A 13,721-nucleotide genomic window follows, 5' to 3' on the forward strand; every position below is an offset into this window, starting at 1 on the left:
AAGAAAGAAAAGGGAAGGAAGGAAAGAAAAGGGAGAAAAAAAAAAGAAAGGAAAAAAAGAAAAAGAAGGAAAGAAAAAGAAGAAGAAAAAAAGAAAAGAAAAAAAGAAAAAGAAGAAGAAAAAAAAAAGTAAGAAAGAGAAAAAAAATTAAAAGGTTTAGGGTAGATTGGAGTTTGGGGCCTTTGAGCAATTGTAAAGAAAATAAAATAGTTTGGGTTTTTATTTGGTTTTTTTGGAGTTTCATTTAGTTGTTTTTAAACCCTAAATTTGTAAACTCTAATATATTTCAAATTTTCAATATAAAAAATAATTTAAAATACTCTAAAGAGCCTAAACCTTAATATCATATACCATATCCTAGTTTGAGGTTTTTGGGCAATTGAAAAAAAAATGATTTGAGATTTCGTTTGGCCGTGTTGGAGTTTCGTTTAATTGTTTTTAAACCCTAAACCAATAAACTCTAATACATTTTTATATAAAAAATAATTAAAAATATCCTAAAGGACCTAAACCCTAATATTCTATACGATATCTTAAATAATATAGAGTATAGATTATAAAGTATATAGAATTTAGTGTATATATTATAGAGTATAAATAATATATTAATTTTATTTATTCATGATACTAATTTTATTTCATAGTATTTGTCTCCAGCGCGCATTATATTCATCACATATCACATGAAACCTACCATATAATTTGGTTTTTTTCAATGTTTTTTATCAATGTAGTAGATAATATGTTAAATAAACATATTGTGAAGTTTCATTCAAAATTTCCGTATTTTGATAATAATTTCTATCGTTTCCGTCGCATTTTTGTCGAAATTTAAAAATCTTCGAAATTTCCGTCGAAATTTCCATCGAAATTTACTCGAAACCCGAAATTTTATTCCTTGGTTTTAAGGTAATATTATAATTTCATAAAAAAAAAAAAATTAAGCAAATTAGGGATTTACGCATGTTCCAGTTGAATTGTTCAAATCATTTTTTCTTGGCATTTAACTTGAAGCGCTTACTTTTTTTTTGGTGAGAATGGGGACAAAGGCCCAAAAAAAAAAAAAAAAAAATTACAGTGTAGCCCAACTTCAAATCATGTTTCTCTATATTTGGGCCCTAGAATGATCACAATTGGGGTGCATGAAAACATATATAATCAAAACATCTTTTGATTGAGGTCTCGGTTTCTTTTTCTCATATGCAGGTGGATCTTCCAGACGATGTTGTATCTTGCATACACAGAGTTGGCCGAACTGCTCGTTATCATTCTGGGGGGCGATCAGTTTTATTTCTGCTGCCATCAGAAATAAAAATGCTTGAGAAATCAAGCAGCAGCAAAAATACCCATACAGTGCATAAAGGTTATATATATAATGCTGGACGTGTACATGATGGGTATAAATTTGTTATGAATTCGCAATATCTTGTTATGAATTTCCTTCATAATAGCATTAAGGTTGATTTTAGCATTAGCATGCTGCATGCGTAGCTATTAAAATTGCTAAGGAAGATTGACCAACCCCCAAACCCAACCCTTAACTTCTCCACGTATTTATCGGAAGTCTCTTGTCAGACCACCTTTTCCATTTCTCCACGTTAACTAAACCAACTGAACTGGGGTTAAATATTGAGCAAACCAAACGATCAAAAATTGATTTGAAATACTAAGTAATCAAATCAAAAGTTCAAAACCAAAGGAAAAGACATAGATAAGTGAGAGACTCTTCCATGCCCATAGAAGATATTTTCTAGACAAGTACATGATCATTAAGTTACCGACATTGTTGATTGGTAATGGCGCCTTAATAAAAAAGAAAAGTGAGTGGCCCAAAAAAAAAAAAGGTTAAAAAGGACAAGTCAATGAATTATACATGAACAAAGTAGCTTTCATAATAGTTACACCTTTAGTTTGGGGGAGGCATAATTATGTGGCTTTCAGCTTTGAAGATAAAAAGATTAGCGATTGAAAAGATACCTACTAAGTACTACTGTACTAGCATATCATATTATATAATTTATAGATGGATAGATAAATAATTTATACGTCATCACATGACGATCATTCATATTCTGCCCATCCGAATCTTGGATTAGAACATGCATATACAAGACATTTAAATTGGCAGCACTAGTTGGCAAGAAAGAAATAATGAGCAGTTTCTTTTTAGAAATAAGAAATTGATTTTCATAATATGGGATTATGGGCAGCAAATACTTTCGTGCAAATTTTGTTATCCAAAAAGAACTGTCCGACTAATTTTGTAATTTTCAATTCTAAGTATAAAAGGAGGACCTTTTAAGGTCAAGTCGAGGGGAGTACGGACGAGCCAATTGTTCTATATAGCTTCCCCTGTAAGCAGAAGCTTTTCATTTCGTCCAAAGAAAAAAAAAAAGAAAAAGTAGAAGCTTTTCATTTTTCATACCATATTACCATTCTCTTATGAGGGTTTTGCTTTTGCTTTTGCTTGCCATTTGATTGCTGAATGGGAATGCCTTATCCTTTGGTGAAAGCTGTAACTTCCTAAAGTATATATTTCTTGCTGAATAATACCTGAGTCACCCTTGGTACCTCAAGGTCACTCTATTTTTTTAAATTCTGATTTTAACAATATCGATGTATAATCGAAACCGTTTATTTTTTAGATTACTTATTATACATCTTTTTTACAAAAAATTAACTCAATAAAAAATTATTTGATTATATAATTGTTGTCGATTAAATAAAAAAAAATCAATAATTTGGTAAAAAAATTACTCTTTAATTAAAAATTATTTATTTATTTTATTTAATTAATAACAGTTATATAATTAAACGATTTCTGATTAATTTGATTTTTTGTAAAAATAATCTTTAATATATTATCTAAAAAGTGAATGGATATGATCATACAATGACATTGCCAAAATTAAAATTTTAGGAAATTGAGTGCCAAAATTAAAATTTTAGGAAATTGAGTGACCCACCCCAAGGTGATCCTTGTATCGTTCTTTCTGTAATGCATGGCAGCAGATTCCTAGACTTCTGTTTTCATAGTTCCTTTTTTCTTGAAACCCATTTCTTTAGTTTTTCTCTCTAAGTAGCTTTGTGGCAAAGAAATCCAATATCTCTTCTCTCTTCAAGAGGGTTTTAGTGAACTGGGTTCATAAACATATGCTTTTCATTGAATGCAAATAAGAGAAGTTAGTGTGGGAGACAGAGGGAGAGTCACTGAGTGAGAGGAGGTGATGGAAGGTTCAGACAAGAAAAAGACTGAAACTGATAGTTTCACTGATATTGTGTTTTCTTGGTCTATTGAAGACATTTATAATGATGATCTCTACAAGAACAAGGTATTTGCTTCTGCTTTTATTTGTAAAATCTACTCCTCGTGTCTGTGTTAAAAAATGGTATCTTTTTATCTTCCATTGTCATCATTCTCGTTGCTCTGTTTCTTAAGATTTTGATGCGATTGTTATGGCAGCTTTTCCTTGGAATGCTTAGTTGCAAAGACCCACAAAAAGAAAGTTTTTTACAACCTTGATAAACAATCCATATAGTTTAGGTTTTGGTCTTGACTCTTGAATGCTTATGCTTACTATGAAAGGAGGATTACTATTAGAGTATCACACTTTTCTTTAGTGGCCTTGACTCGGATAGGACGAAGCCCGTTTCAGTTTTTGAATTTTCCCTCATACTTTCGCCTACTAAATGTAATGATGATTGTAGAGCTTCTCCTTTTCTGTGTCTGTCCATCTGCTTCTCTTCTCTGTACGGCTCTTTGTTTGTTAGTTTATCATACCCATAAACAAAATGGGCAAATGGAAAGTGTGTATATTTTGCTTGTATGCATATATAATTACTTCAGGTCAAAAACCTTCAGAATAATTAAAAAAACTCATATTTTGACAAATTAATGTTGGTTTGTTAGCCTCCTCAATTCCATTATTATAATACCAATTACCAAGATATTTAGAAGTATAATTTGGAGACCTCGATTGATCAGGCTGACTTAATTTACAATCATTTTGTAATTTAACATGCTTTTCAAGACATCCTACTCTAAATTTTATTGTGATATTCTTTTGCTGTGATTTATGAGCTGATGTACAACATATTTTGTATGAGACATCCTCATGCCCTGGTTAGCACTTTCTTACTTCTGAGGACTGCGGATACAAGCTATTTGAGCTTTTATCATCTCCTCATGAAAGGTTATTTATACGTATATCATACAAGTAGCACTCTTTGCCTCTCTCTCTCTCTCTCTCTCTATATATATATATATATACTATAGATATAATTATATATATATATTTTTTTTGAAGGTGGAAAAGGTTAATCCTGAATCATTTCCGTCAGTTCAACATTACTTTGGGTCTTATGCATATCCCTTATTGGATGAAACTCGAGCTCAATTGCAATCCAGTATGCAAGCTATGGACAGAGCACCATTTGGTGAAGTTATTGCAATTGAAGAATCGGAGCCTTATGGAACACAGCTATATGATATCCAGGTTGATTTCTGGAGAAACATGTCCAGTGATTGCAGCAAGGAACCTTACAAAACTCTACCTGGAGATGTTTTTGTTTTAGCAGATGCTAAACCAGAAACTGCTCCTGATTTGCAGAAGTTAGGGAGATCATGGGCATTTGCAATAGTCACTGAAGTTTCCAAAAATAAGAACGAGGATGCTGGAACTTCTCTTTATTTTAAAGTCAAAGCATCGAAAGAGTTTGAAGTCAATAATGGCATTCTGACATCAATCTCTATAGTTTTCTTAGTAAACATAACTCCCAACTTAAGAATATGGAAAGCCATGCATATGTGCAGCAGTGCTAGATGGAAGGTACAATTTATGGTTTCTCTTCTTTATGGTTTTTCTCTTTTTCCCCCCTCTAATTTCCAATAACCTTTTACTGTGACAATGCTCAATACTTTTTTTTTCCCCAATTGTTAGGTGCTGTTCAGTGATAACTTTATGAAATCATTCAAAAAACTGAAGTCATTCCGAATGAAGATGTCCGTAATGAATCTTCTACTTATGCTTTCCACTGGCTGGAGACCCAAGAAAAGAAATGTATACACAATTTGTAAAAGCTCGTCGATGATCTCAATGCAATTTGAGGTTGATGGTCTATATATTGTTTGCACCACGGACATAGTAAAAGATTTGAGATACATGCAAGTGTTAAAGTTCTGGGACATACTGCCTGATCTATGCGATATCCAAAAATTGGTAGATCAATTAGACTGTATATTTAAGAGATATACAGATGGTTTTATCAATCTCTGCAGGAAAAAATGTCTGGAAGGGTATGTTGCTTTGTATTCTAGAATTCTGAATTGTTGCACCTTGAACTTATAATATGTTTCCTTCTTGGAATAATATAAATATAATCATTCGTCTAATTGTTTTTCAAAATGCTGCTGAACTTTTCTGGTTTGTCTTTTGTTACCAGTGATGTGGAAATTCCAGGGAGCTGGCCACTGTCTTTGGATGTTTCCCGGTTTAAAGATCTTAGCATCACCCATATCCCAAGTGATTTAGTTGGCGACTCTTCTGAAAATAGAAGTTATGTTGAGAATTCAAAGGTCAGGGATAGCTTGCTGCTGAAGAAATTCTACTCCTTATCATCTGGGGCAGTGAACCTTTTGCTGTCTGGTCGTGAGGACAGAGAATTAGATCTCCCCTTTGAAGTTACAGACCAAGAAATGGAGATCATTCTTTATAATAGAAGTACATTTGTACTAGGACGGTCGGGGACTGGAAAGACAACTGTTTTAGCTATGAAGTTATATCAGAAAGAACAGCAGCACCACCATATGGCAGAGGAAGGATTGCATGGTGTTGGGAGCCATTCATTCTGGCACGATAGTCCGAATAACAAGGTTTCTGAAGCTACTAATGTGACTGTTTTGCGCCAGCTTTTTGTGACAGTCAGTTCTAAACTCTGTTTTGCTGTCAAGCGACATGTGTTGCACTTAAAAAGGTGCGTACACTATTCGACAAAATGACGTATGCTTCTTTTTATTTCTTTAAAAATAGTGGTTTGTTGTCTCTGTATATATTTCTACTGAACTCTTTAGTTCAAATGCACCATATTTCTTCTTTTAACATTAGATGTTTTAGAAAATTTATGTTCTGGATGAACTTGCTGCTCTGCTACAATGTAAAAAATGTTACCATATACTTGCTTTCTGTTGATCATAAATGGATACTTCATACTTGTATAGTACCTCTGTACCTGTATATATGTGCGTACATTTATGTGTATATATTGGGTAAATGTTTGATATACAATTATACACACACACATATATGAATTTTGAAAGAAAAACAATAATTATTTTTCATTCATATCTTGTATCTTTGGACAAATTTTTCGTCATTTTTATAAAAGTTTTAACCTTGATATACATGCATTTTATGTTAATTTCCACCCCATTTTATAATACCATGCTTCCTGATCATCCAGATGAAGATCTTTAAAATTAGTTTTAGTTGCTTCTGATGTTACCATGGCAAATCATCTCATACTTGTGATATTCGTTTCAACATTAAACGTTAACTTCATGTGCCTCTGGAAGATGAATAATTTTAAGAATTTTAACTTTGTACGTCTGCAGTTTGGCTTGTGGTGGAAGCCATTCAGCTCAATGCAGTTTGATTAATATGGATGAGTTTGATGATGAGGAAGCACAATTAAGGGGTATCCCTGATTCTTTTCTTGATATTTCGTCGAAGTGTTATCCTCTTTTCATAACATTCCATAAGTTCTTGATGATGCTTGATGGAAGTTTGAGCGATTCATACTTTGAAAGATTCCTTGGCATTACGAAACTTCCTCACGGTCGAGTGCAAAGTTCAAGATCAGTTGCGCTGCAGGCCTTTCTAAGGACAAAGGAGGTCAATTACGAGAGGTTTAGTTCATCGTATTGGCCTCATTTTAATACCGAGTTAACAAAGAAGCTTGACGCTTCAAGAGTCTTTACTGAGATTATTTCTCATATAAAAGGTGGCCTAGGAGCCATGGGAGCAGGTGATGGAAAACTCAGTCGGGACAGTTATGTTCAAATGTCAGAGGGCCGGGCTTCCAGTTTAAGCAAGCAGAAGAGAGAGATCGTATATGATATATTTCAGATTTATGAAAAAATGAAGATGATGAATGGTGAATTTGATATTGCTGATTTTGTAAATGATATTCACCATCGACTCAAACGTGAAAAATTTGAGGGTGATAAGATTGATTTCATATACATTGATGAGGTTCAGGATCTTACCATGAGCCAAATTGCACTGTTCAAGCATGTCTGCAGTAATGTTGAAGAGGGTTTTGTTTTTTCTGGTGATACAGCCCAAACTATTGCAAGGGGCATTGATTTTAAATTCCAAGATATACGACATCTGTTCTATGAGAAGTTTCTATTGGAGTCAAGAAGAAAGATGCATCATGAACAAAAATATAATGGACAAATCTCAGAAATATTTCATTTGACACAAAACTTCCGAAGCCATGATGGTATACTGAAGTTGTTGCAAAGCATTATTGAACTACTTTATCGGTTTTTCCCCTTCTCTATTGATGTGTTAAAACCTGAAATGAGTCTGATATATGGCGAAGCACCAGTTTTGCTCTATTCTGGTGAAAATGAAAATGTATTTGTGAAGTTTTTTGGAAATAACGAAACAGTTGCTGGCACTATAGTTGGCTTTGGTGCGGAGCAGGTTATTTTGGTTCGTGATGCTAGTGCCCGAAAGGAAATCTCCAAATCCATAGGGAAGCGAGCGCTTGTTCTTACTATATTGGAGTGCAAGGGCCTAGAGTTTCAGGTGACTAATATTTGTTTACTCTTACAGAAGTTAATGTCATCGAGGATTTTAATTTAACAGGTTATGTGCTGTTGTGGTTCTCAATTACTTCTACCATGCAAAGTTCTTCCATTTTTTTTTCTTATTTCTCTTTCTTTCAACTTTTTTCTGGCTATGCCTTCCAACAGTAATTTTGTATAAGATACTGGTTCACATCCAAAATTGAAAAGAAAAGTTGTTGCAAAAGTTATTAAATTATTAATACTTTTGGTTCCAGTTGATGCTGTAATGTGTTTGAAATCTTATTTTGGTTCATTCATAGCATCTATATGTCCCTTTTGTAGGATGTTGTCTTGTACAACTTTTTCGGATCATCACCCCTGAAAAATCAATGGAGGGTGATATATGATTTCATGAAGGAACAAGATTTGCTGGACTCCACTTTACCTAAGCGCTTTCCAAGTTTTAATGATGCCAAACACAACATGTTGTGCTCCGAACTGAAGCAGTTATATGTTGCTGTCTCTCGTACGAGACAACGATTGTGGATTTATGAGAATGTAGAAGAGCTTTCCAATCCTATGTTTGACTATTGGATAAAGAAATGTCTTGTACAAGTTAGACAATTTGATGATTCAGTTGCACAGGTTATGCAAGTTGAAAGCACTCCAGAACAGTGGAAATCATGTGGCATCAAGGTTTGCTTAATCATAACAGCAGTAGTGATAGTGATGTTGATGAGATTAACAATAGTAACATTTTTTCTCTTTTTTGATAGTATTATTCTCGTCATTATAAGAACCATATACATTATCTTTATGATTATCATAACTTTTCTTATTATCATCATTACTACCGTACGTTGTTCTAACAACATTGTATTCAACAAATATTAGTGTAACTCATTTATTTTGTTAATTTCTTGCAGCTATATCATGAGCGCAACTACAAAATGGCCAGAATGTGCTTTGATAGATCTGGGGATGCTGTTTGGGAAAGAAGGTCTAAAGCTGCCGAGCTAAAAGTTAAGGCTGACCATATGCGCACTTCAAATCCGGAAGTGGCTAATGCCATCCTTAGGGAAGCTGCTTTAATATTTGAAGATATAGGGCAGTCTGTTTCCGCTGCCAGTTGCTTTTATGATTTGGGGGAGTATGAACAAGCAGGTATGAGGTTAACATCTGTTGTCTTTATCCTGTGAGCATTTATGTCACAGTGAAATGCCTCTTGTGTTGTGTGGCACCTTTTATGATATCTTTTGTTGCACTTGAATCTACAAATTCGTTGCTTGTATCCGTTTGAAGATTTTATTGGTGCAGGTAATATTTATTTGAATAAATGCGATGAACCTGAACTTGAAAGAGCTGGGGAATGCTTTTTTCTAGCTGGATGTTATGCGCTTGCGGCAGATGTGTATTCGAGGGGAAATTTTTTCTCTGAGTGCCTGACTTCTTGTTTGCAAGGAAAACTATTTGACATAGGTTTGGAATACATCAAGTATTGGAAACAACAAGCAACCGAAGAGTATGCTCTGGCTAGACAAGGAAATGGGGCTGATAAAATTGAACTTGAATTTCTTGAGAGTTGCGCATATCACTATTACAAGGGCAATGATGACAGATCCAAGATGCAAATGGTTAAGGATGAAATGTTATCTGCTCGAAAATTTTTGGATCCTCTTATATCTTCAAGTACCACAAAGTATTTGTGGGAAGAAAAATTGACTGATAATCTTAAAAAGGCTGCAGAAAAAAAATATAAGAAGGAGCTTTCTATTGATTCACTGGTGTATTTTTGGAATAATTGGAAGGAGAAAATTGTATTCCTGATTGAATATCTAAGATATTTTGAAATTGCAGACTCTAATGAGTACAGAAATTATGGAGACTTCTTTTTGAATTACTTAGGAGTGTGGAGGCACTTTCATGGTGATCTGAATCTGGTCTATCTTTCACTCATTTCTGATGTTGATTGGGTGAGAAGTGTTGATAAAAGTTTGTTTAGAAGTAATGGGGAGTTAGTCTCTATTGATGTTCATCAGCTTGTTTTGGATGCTCAGAGTTATTGGAGTTCAGAAATGCTTTCTCTTGGCATTAGGGTTTTGGACAAGCTTGAAGCGCTTTACAATTTCCTAATCAATAATTCCGATTCCATGTTCTGCCAAATCTGGTCTCTTATCCGGATCTATGAGACTGCAATATATCTTTTGGAATCCAAAATTCTGAAGCGGAGCTATCGAGATGCTGAGACACTGCATAGATTTGTTAAGTTGTCGACTGAGAATGTTGTTTCTTACATATTTCCTTTAGATTGGAGGCTATCATCAAGAGAGAGTATCATTTCTCTAAGACGATCTGATGCTTGTAAGAATTTACTGAAACAAGTCATGGTTGAATACATCAGCTCAACGAACAAGCTGTCTTCTGGGAAAATCGGATGCCTTGCTATGATTATTCTTGGGACTGGTAAGCTAAATAATGAACTTTATGAGAAGGTTTTGAAAAATCTGGACTGCAGTACACCATGGAAGGCGTTCATTGAGAATCTATGTGGCAATAATGGATCAGAGTTTCCACTGGGATATGCATCTGGGAATACTAGTGAACAGCCTAGAGATGCACAGGTTGTTGAATACTCTGTGGCTTGTTACACCGGTGGAGAACAGAGAAAGTTAGACTTTTCAGAAGGTTCTATGACATCTATACTTGGCTATACCAGTCAAGAACCTGGGGATGTGTCTCTTCTGTGGATGTTCCATGATGCTTTGTTCGGAACTTATCATGCAAATTGGAGTTCATGTTACTCCATGACACCTGATTGCTTCTTGTATCTTGTAGAACGCCTTCTGATTTGGGTATGTTGTTGTCAAGGTTATGTTATCACTACAAGATCTTGTTTTATTGAATGGCTGTTATACCTTGAAGAATATACCAAATTAGCTTCCTGTATGGTGGCTGACGTGGGAATATCTTTTGAAGACATCCTTCAGTTTTTGACTGATGTGGTTCGGGAGTTTCTCTTTGATAAGGTGACCATGACTAAATGGATTAAAATGTCTACCAGAAATTGGAAGAAGTATTATAAGCTACTGATTCGGAGATTAGTCACTGCATTGTGTTTGCTTTATTTGAATTTTGGGAGGTGTTTTGATGTACTCTTAGATCTGCTGAGGAGGAACTATGTCACTGAGCAACTACCAAAGGATTTTTGCAATGCCCTTAGGAGTATAATGTCTTTACAGAATTCTCTTAGTAGAAATGTGAATGTGCTAGCTAAAGCTTTTAAGAATATTGGTAATCCTTTGGTAATTGCAAGTTTTGGGATCGATTGTTCAAGGTTCTTCTGTTCAGATGCCATTTTCAAAGACATGAAGGCTAACCTGCGCATTGTTGACATATTAAGAAATTTGTTTTCAGAACAATGTATGGTTCAATCTTCACGACGTCAAACTGGGGCGATTGAAAACACTCGATGTTGGAACAGAAGGATCCTCCCAATGGATTTTGATCGTTTGTGGGAAATATTTGAAGGTTTAGAATTGGTGAAGGAAAGAGATCATAGGAGTTTCTTTTCAGATGCCTCAACAATGAAGGTAATTACCATTTGTTTCCTATTATGGTTCACAACATACCCACTGAGCAGCGGTTGTACTGAGCTTTTTCCCCATTACTTGATGTTATTTTCAGTTGGATGTGGAGAACATTATTTGCCTTTTGACTGCTGCATGGTCTGCACGCTTTCCGGAATCTGAAGACAGAGAAGAACATATATTATCTGGAGAAGTGCTGAGCCTGATTGATGGATTAATGCAACTTTATGCTGCATTAGATGGGAGGTCCGTTTAACATATACAATATAACTTTCTTGATTATTTACTGTTCCAACAGTTTTGTCTTAACAATCTTTGTTCATTTTTCTCTCTTTTCCATTTTCATGCAGTGAACAGGAACTTGGCAACAAAATGCTTACTGTTGCAGAACTTTCCAGGAGGTTGCAATTGAGGAGGCAAAGAATGGAGCCTATCTTTTTCTGGCCGGAAAAAATGGAACCGGCCTTGATTAAACTGTTTTTGGAGCACAACACAAAACTTGCTGGGAAGGCATAGTGGGAGCTAGGGAACTGGAAACAATGAAAAGGAAATGGCTCTGATGATGATGTGTGCCGCGGAAACATTCTCATATTTTGGCATTTGTCTGTGTTTACATATAATTCAAACAGGTTGTCTCTTTTTTTGGTCGAATAAACAGGTTGTCTTTGAGTAATCAGTCGTCCTAGTAAGTAAAGCTGTAAAAGTGTAAATCGTATGAGAACATAAGAACATTAACTTCCAGGTTCAATCTTTGGTTGTCAGTCTTTTGTAAATGTAATTGATACAAAAGAGGAGAGAGATGATGATGGACATTTTATAGTCCCAAGTTGGTATAGTATTGCTAGAGATTAGGAATGGTTGCAGGGCGGTTTGAGTTTATCATTCTCCAAGTGTGAGGGTTTGGGTGTGCTAATGCCGTTTTTCTTGAGCAAATAGGTGCATTGACGCCGTTAAGGATGTTTAACACTATAATTAATTAGAATTGTCGTAAATTACCCCTATTATTTTAAATTTTAAAATATATCAATAATAAATTAAAAATAAAAAATGCAAGTACTTTTTTTATTATTATTATTTTTATTTCTACTACTACTACTTTATACTAGGGCTATTTACACTAAGGCTGTATTCAATTAAGATTTTAATGAATTTTTGTAAAATTTTTAAAAGTTATTGATTTGGTAGACTTTCATAAACTTCATTTTGACAAAATTTCATTTAAAGTTTTATAGTAAAATGCAATAAAAGTTAATATTACAACTTTTTTACCTCGTACCTTAGAAAAAAAAAAAAGTGCTATTATTTACACACATTTTTTTTTTACGCACCATTTTCTTTATTTTTCTGCCAACACATCCCTACTTTCTTTTAAAATTTAAAATTTCATTTTACACCCCCTTTTTATTACCAAAATATCCTTATTCTAAAACATACCCACCACACCAAACAATACACACCTTTCACCCAAAACCAGCACCACCGCGCACCACCCTCAACCTCACCTCCCTCTCTTTCCTTCTCTCTCCTCCCTCCCTTTCTCTCTCTGGCTTTTCAACCCAGCCACACCCGACCCTCCTCTCCTTTTTCTTTCTGCTCGCACCAACCCAGTTACAAAAATATACTCTCTGTTTGGACGGTTAGCATGGATTTTAGTCAATCTTGATAGTTGCAAAACATCTGGAAGGTGTTGGGAGTTGCATTGACAGCTTTCTTTCAATCGTCACTGAGAGTTGTGTCTAACTGACAACACTTGTTTCATGCTATATATTGGTTTGTGATAGTCGTGTCTAAACTAAAATCACACACCAACGCAAGTAAGAAAGATATAAACATAATTGAACATGCATATCTTCTTTGAACATGAATTTGGAATTAAAAAGAACATGAAAAACAGAAAGATTTACCGGAAGGCTTCCCATGTTGCTAAATTGGTCTAGTGAGTGGCGTGAGTTTTCTGGGTCTGCTTCAAATGTTAGGAGGAGTATCAGGTAGTTTTTTTTTTTTTTTTTTTTTTGGCCAAGAGTATCAGGTAGTTCAAGATGCAGTTTGGTATATATGAAAGAATATCTCATTTCTGACCATTTCAAGGTTTGCTTGTATGATGATTTAAGTTGTTGATTTATCATATACCTGGGTAAACCTTGAAATGCCATGAGAACCAAAAGCCTACTATATCTGTCCACGTTCTAAATTTATTACTGAAAGAAAAGAAGAAAAATCTTAATTTTTTTAAATAATTTGGTGGCTTTGTGCAGATCCTGCATCATCTTAATTGGTATGGCTTGGGATTTACGTTGGACATCATCCACTTGTGAGGGTATAAATTTCCATCCAGAGAT

The 13,721-nt window shown here is 34.5% G+C and overlaps 1 protein-coding gene across 1 annotated transcript; it reads left to right on the forward strand.

Moving 5' to 3' along the window:
- The first annotated feature begins 3,200 nt into the window (after nt 1-3,200).
- On the forward strand, nt 3,201-12,240 carry LOC147295740 (uncharacterized). The gene is made up of 10 exons (XM_086232561.1): nt 3,201-3,332; nt 4,308-4,829; nt 4,941-5,296; nt 5,443-5,973; nt 6,611-7,814; nt 8,138-8,491; nt 8,722-8,959; nt 9,113-11,385; nt 11,480-11,628; nt 11,733-12,240. Exons 1-10 carry the CDS (start codon nt 3,228-3,230, stop codon nt 11,896-11,898), a joined length of 5,898 nt encoding a protein of 1,965 aa, XP_086088687.1. The 5' UTR covers nt 3,201-3,227; the 3' UTR covers nt 11,899-12,240.
- Nucleotides 12,241-13,721: the final 1,481 nt, after the last annotated feature.

This window comes from Dryas octopetala, chromosome 2 (genome assembly GCF_963921425.1).
Source record: "Dryas octopetala chromosome 2, drDryOcto1.1, whole genome shotgun sequence".
In the NCBI taxonomy this organism is placed as follows: domain Eukaryota; kingdom Viridiplantae; phylum Streptophyta; class Magnoliopsida; order Rosales; family Rosaceae; genus Dryas; species Dryas octopetala.

Coding starts and splice junctions, on each gene's coding strand:
- LOC147295740 (XM_086232561.1), top strand. CDS start 3,228: ATGGAAGGTTCAGACAAGAAAAAGACTGAAACTGATAGTTTCACTGAT. Junction 5,974..6,610: donor CATGTGTTGCACTTAAAAAG/GTGCGTACACTA, acceptor GTACGTCTGCAG/TTTGGCTTGTGGTGGAAGCC. Junction 8,492..8,721: donor GGAAATCATGTGGCATCAAG/GTTTGCTTAATC, acceptor AATTTCTTGCAG/CTATATCATGAGCGCAACTA.